Raw genomic sequence first — 5,734 nt, 5'->3', positions numbered from 1 at the left:
AACAGAGCTACGTTCCAGAGTAGTAAAAAATAGAACAGATTCATGAAGAAACAAAAGGAGTTAGTGCTTGTCATTAGAATCAACCAACGAAAAAGTCAACCATCTTATCTTCATGTAAGATTAAATTTAATTGACTCAAAATATTATAATTATTATGTGTTAATGCAACAATGTTTACGTCTATCAAATCACTAACATTTTATTCAGTAGAATTGTCTAATTGTGTTTTTTTTCTTTATTTTTAATTTCATTTACAAGAAAATAATTAATTCTCATAACTTAGATAAATTAAAAAATAAACAATTATTATATTTTGTTAAAAAAAAATGTATTTTCCTCTTCTATTTTTGGATAATGCATTTGTTATTTTATTTAGTAAAAAAAGATTTAATTTTGTATAAACTTATCTGAAATTAGTATATCATATTAAAATATAGATGAAGACTAGAGTATGTAGTGCAAAGGTAAAATTAGTGGGAAAAAAAGTAAAACAAAAGTGAAAAGTAAAATAGAGTGTACTACATTTATTGTACATATATTTAAAGAGAGATAAATTCCCATAAAAGGATATGTGACTTATTTGAACTGACCAGTTTCTAGCAAATATTCAATACAAATTGATTATTTTTACTGTAACTGACATTAGTCTATACTTTGCTTCTAATGCCAAGTCTACACTTTTTTTAGTACAATAAATAAATTTTGTCACTTTTTTTTAATTCATACCAACTACACACTCAAACATAAGTTGGACCTACTTAAATGTTCAAATGAAATATTTACAAGTTAACAAAATAATATTTTTAAAAAAGTTAAATAAATGTATTAACCTTTGTAATACTTATTTAAAAAATCACATCAACAATAGTTTTGAATTGATTAATATTATATTTTTTTATGAAGTAGAGACAGTAGCTTTAAAACAAATGGAGACACGCATTGAAAAATTATTTTCACAAAATTTGATGTAATTTCATTTGCGTTTAAGTTTCATTTCGTTAGGTTGTGGATGGCAGGTTCCCCACCTTCGCGGCAATTTCCCTCCTCCTTTCTCCCATTCACAGATTATTAATTAAATAAATTAAAACCAAATAACATAAAAAAGAATTTAAAAAGTGTTATTTTTTGTTTCTTATAATTTTATTTTCTAGGTCTCCATGGATTGTTTATTGTTTTTGTGTTTTGCACACATAAAATTGAAAAAAGAAATCTGAGGGAAACAAAAAAGAAAAGAAAAAGACAGAAACAAACACGGAGCGGTGCGGAACCAAATGAAATGATTGAGAAGAGAGCGAAGAAAAAGAACCAAACCCCATCGCCCCCAAAACGGTTCGTTTTGCCCTCCTCTCTTCGCATCGGAACCATCTCTTTCGCGACGATCCTCCGGTCGTCGTCGCCGGCTACTCGGTTGGAATAGCCCGAACCGAACACCACCGATCTGTTAGGAACTTCGGATCTCGGATCTGACCGACCGAAACGATGCCGTCTCACGCGGATCTGGACCGGCAGATCGAGCACCTCATGGAGTGCAAGCCTCTGCCGGAGGCGGAGGTCAAAGCGCTTTGCGATCAGGCCAGGGCAATTCTCGTCGAAGAGTGGAACGTTCAACCGGTGAAGTGTCCCGTCACCGTCTGCGGCGACATTCACGGCCAGTTTTACGATCTCATCGAGCTTTTTCGGATAGGAGGAAACGCTCCCGATACCAACTACCTTTTTATGGGCGATTATGTAGGTGAGTTTCCTCTTCTGAGATTATCTCTCTACTTTTTGTTTGATTAATTAATTCCGTGAGCTGAATTAGATGTAGATAGGGCTTGGCTTGTTTCGTTATAGCGCGAAATGCTTTGTGATGTGTTATAATTGAATTTATTACATGTCGTGGTGTTGGATTTCGAGAATGAAATTTTTGTTTTTGATTTTACGTTACGATTATTCTTTCGTATTTTTTATGCCGTTTTTATCTGCTATAGACTTTGAGTAGCGTATTTTAAGGTTTTTTTAGCTGGTCGAATCGGTTTGAAAGTTAACTGCTAGAGACTGATTGCTTGGTTGGGGTAATTGGAAGTTTAAGTAGTTATTGGTCACGTATATATTTTTAGGGATGTGCTGTCATCAACTAGTTGGAATCGGCTTTTCAAAGGTTTTCCCGAGATGTCATATGGTTGTTACATTTTGTGGGTTTTCTTATTCTAAATGGTTAATGTTTGACTTGTGTAAATTGTGAAATGCACTTGATTTTGTGTCTGGGTTTTGTTTGTGTGTGTAACATTGATTCCGCTGTTGATTCTATATAAATATTGAGTTTAAATCTCCTCATTTTGGTTATGCGCTAAATTAGTATTTTTTGGAAGTAGAATTGTTAGGTGCAGCTTGTTATTCTCCTGGCCCCTTCCTGTTTATCTTCTGGGATGATTGCCACATGTCAGTGATAAAATTTTGCTAATGCTTGGTTTGTAATTAGAAATGTAGTTGTTGGATATTGTTACGGGGTTTGGTTTTTGTTACTGTGTGGAGTAGGTTGGTGCAACTGAATGAAGTGTTGAGATGTTGGTGTAAACACTAAATATTAAATAAATTCTTGATACTACAGTGTTTGCATGTCAGAAGAGTGTTCACAGAAGGGACAAATTGTTTATATAACTGTTAATGGACAAATAAAATTGAATTTTGTAAGGATATGAAAGGATTTTCTAGGACTGAAAGTCATAATGTCTTTAATTAGCCAGTCCTTTAACAGCATTTGCTGGGAACATAAAAACTATCAGAAGTTATTAACCTGTTTGTATCAAGGTATCAACAGTGGTTGTTGTTATAATAGGGAAGGACATGATGCTTGACACTTCAATATATGAGGATGCTACAGTTGCAGATGTAAAAAAGCTGCCAACTATGGCAATTATCATCTTTTATTTTTTCTGTCATGCTGCTTTTAATGATGTTCAGATTGGACTTTGTATATGTGGGCACTTTTCATGATGATGATACTGGCAAAATTTATGCAGATCGTGGCTACTATTCAGTGGAGACTGTTACACTTTTGGTGGCCTTGAAAGTTCGTTATAGAGATAGAATTACAATCCTTAGGGGAAATCATGAGAGTCGTCAAATCACTCAAGTGTAAGAACATTTTCTTCACATTATGTGTTTTTCATAAAAGCTCATTGTAATTTCTATATGTAAATATGTGTCATGTTTAAGCAACATTTTAGGATATATCCAGCTTAAAGTTTGAGAATAAGTTGAGGGTGTGCAGTCCTGACTCTTGTATTCGTTGATTTTATGAGAAATTGCCCACGGGCTTCATGTACCTCAATATTCACACTGACGGTTATCTTGGGGGGAGCAGCCTGATTTTGTGATAATATATTATGCATTCTTTTATTTCTTGGATAGGACACTATAAATACAAATGCTTTAGAATGCAAATAGATGTATTTTGTTGCTGATGAATTTCTGCAGTCTATCATTCTGATTGCAGATGCTAGTATTATAGTCATTTTTTACCATATAGAAACGGCAGTGAAGCGTATGGTGTGACTGGATGATAAAATCATGCTCAAATTGAAGTGGGTTTGTAGATGGATACGGTGGATTGTTTAAATAAAATGTTAGAGCTAGCTTGTAACTTGCATTTGAAGAAATGAGTAGAGAGGAGTAACACCATTTTATGCCTGTGAATGCATATTTATGAGTGGTTTGTGAAGGGATTTGACAGTGGAAAAAATCTCTGAACACAAGAAATACTAGGAATTTTACTCTGAAAATAGTTTATTTACTAACCTTTTTGTCTATATCTTTCACATGTTTTCAGGTATGGCTTCTACGATGAATGTTTGAGAAAATATGGAAATGCTAATGTCTGGAAATTCTTTACCGACCTGTTTGATTATTTGCCTTTGACTGCCCTTATTGAGAGTCAGGTTTGAGTTAAATATGTTGCAGAATGTTTCTTTGAGAACTTTTTGAGGGTGTCTAACATCCATGTTTATTATAGATTTTCTGCTTGCATGGAGGTCTCTCACCATCTTTGGATACACTGGATAATATCCGGGCGTTGGATCGCATACAGGAGGTTTGTTTTTAAATTGTTATTGGAAACTCTTGCATTCTGAATTGTTTTCTGTGAAGAACATTTTATGCAAAACGCACCTTTTTTTTAGTTAAAATCTTTCTAAAACATGGTTTGAGAAGTATTTTAAATTGTTTGATGTTGAAATTATTTTTTGTAGTTTTTAGCACTTGTTTTTCATTGGAAATGTCTCAATTTTTCGTTTTTCATTGGAAATGTCTCAATTTTTCTAGGGTTTACAATGATGCCTTCTTTCTCTTTCTATATGGTCAAATTATCAATGAAGTGTTTTATTTCAGCTTTCCGGGGGGCTTTTAGGATGTCTTGTCTTTTGTTCCCTTTTTGGAATTTCATTTCTGTATATCTGTCTTGTCTAATCTGCACCAAGAAAATTAATTAGATTTCTTGCCTGACAAATGACAACTGTAACCACAATGTAGGTTCCACACGAAGGACCAATGTGTGACCTATTGTGGTCTGATCCAGATGATCGCTGTGGTTGGGGAATATCTCCACGTGGTGCAGGATATACATTTGGACAGGACATAGCTTCTCAGTTCAATCATACCAATGGTCTATCCCTGATATCTAGAGCTCACCAGCTAGTCATGGAAGGATACAATTGGTGCCAGGTGACTGACTGATCTAATATTTAGATTCAGTATGAGTATTGTTTTCCTTTTTCACTTCAGGGATACCTATTACATTTCTCTTTATTGATGAATATTATTTGGATGACTCTTTAAGGACAAGAATGTGGTGACTGTTTTTAGTGCACCTAATTATTGTTACCGATGTGGGAACATGGCTGCCATACTGGAAATTGGAGAGAATATGGATCAGAATTTTCTGCAGTTTGATCCAGCTCCCAGACAAATTGAGCCTGACACTACACGAAAGACTCCAGATTATTTTTTGTAACTTCATATATCCCTTTGTTTGTAGTTACTGCTTTCTGCTGTTACTGTAGATGTGTCTTTAAGGAGAGAGAAGTTTCACTGTTTAAGTGGACGGTTTTCATCAACATAATTCTTTCTTTTGGAGTTTGTCTACTGTTGCCGCTGCTGCCGTCTTATTTCGACAAAGAAACAAATAGAATTGACACAATTGGTGTTGTATATTATTATAGGAGGAAGCGGCAATAACATGGTATATTCTGTGCTGTATTTTTTTTAAAATTAATTCTCAAGTTAGAGAGCAGATTTTTTAGTACTGACCATCATGTTCATTTAAGACTGTTTGATGGTGACAAAGTGCAGGTGTTGAACTTTTTTTACATAATCCACGGATAATAATGTGGTAAGAGGGGGTAGAGGGTTGAGTGGAAATGATTGTTCCCACACACCAGGAATAGGGAGCTAAGGTTGTGTGTTTTTCCTTTAGCACATTTCATTAGTAATTATAAAAGCATTGCTCTATTCTTATTTTCTATTTTTAAGATTTCGTGGAGAAAATTCTTTCTTTACAACATCTTAAGAATAAGAAACATAGAATAAGTGATGTTTTTGGTAATTGTCGACGGAAACATTAACTAAAAGTAAAAATGAAAATAATTCAAAGACAACATAAAAAGACTTGTTATGTATGTTAGTAAATCTTATTTATTCACTGAAAATTAAATGGAACCATTGACGTGTACCGTTGTTTATTTATCTTAAAATTTTG

At 33.9% G+C, this 5,734-nt stretch overlaps 1 protein-coding gene across 1 annotated transcript; it reads left to right on the top strand.

The window, feature by feature from the left end:
* Positions 1-985: 985 nt before the first annotated feature.
* On the top strand, positions 986-5,285 carry LOC137810698 (serine/threonine-protein phosphatase PP2A catalytic subunit). The gene is made up of 6 exons (XM_068612097.2): positions 986-1,732; positions 3,003-3,117; positions 3,812-3,920; positions 3,995-4,072; positions 4,510-4,701; positions 4,817-5,285. The coding sequence occupies exons 1-6, from the start codon at positions 1,480-1,482 to the stop codon at positions 4,988-4,990; spliced, it is 921 nt and encodes a 306-aa protein (XP_068468198.1). The 5' UTR covers positions 986-1,479; the 3' UTR covers positions 4,991-5,285.
* Positions 5,286-5,734: the final 449 nt, after the last annotated feature.

Source organism: Phaseolus vulgaris, chromosome 2 (genome assembly GCF_051622355.1).
Source record: "Phaseolus vulgaris cultivar YP4 chromosome 2, ASM5162235v1, whole genome shotgun sequence".
Lineage (NCBI taxonomy): Eukaryota > Viridiplantae > Streptophyta > Magnoliopsida > Fabales > Fabaceae > Phaseolus > Phaseolus vulgaris.
This window is presented reverse-complemented; position numbering and strand designations above follow the sequence as displayed.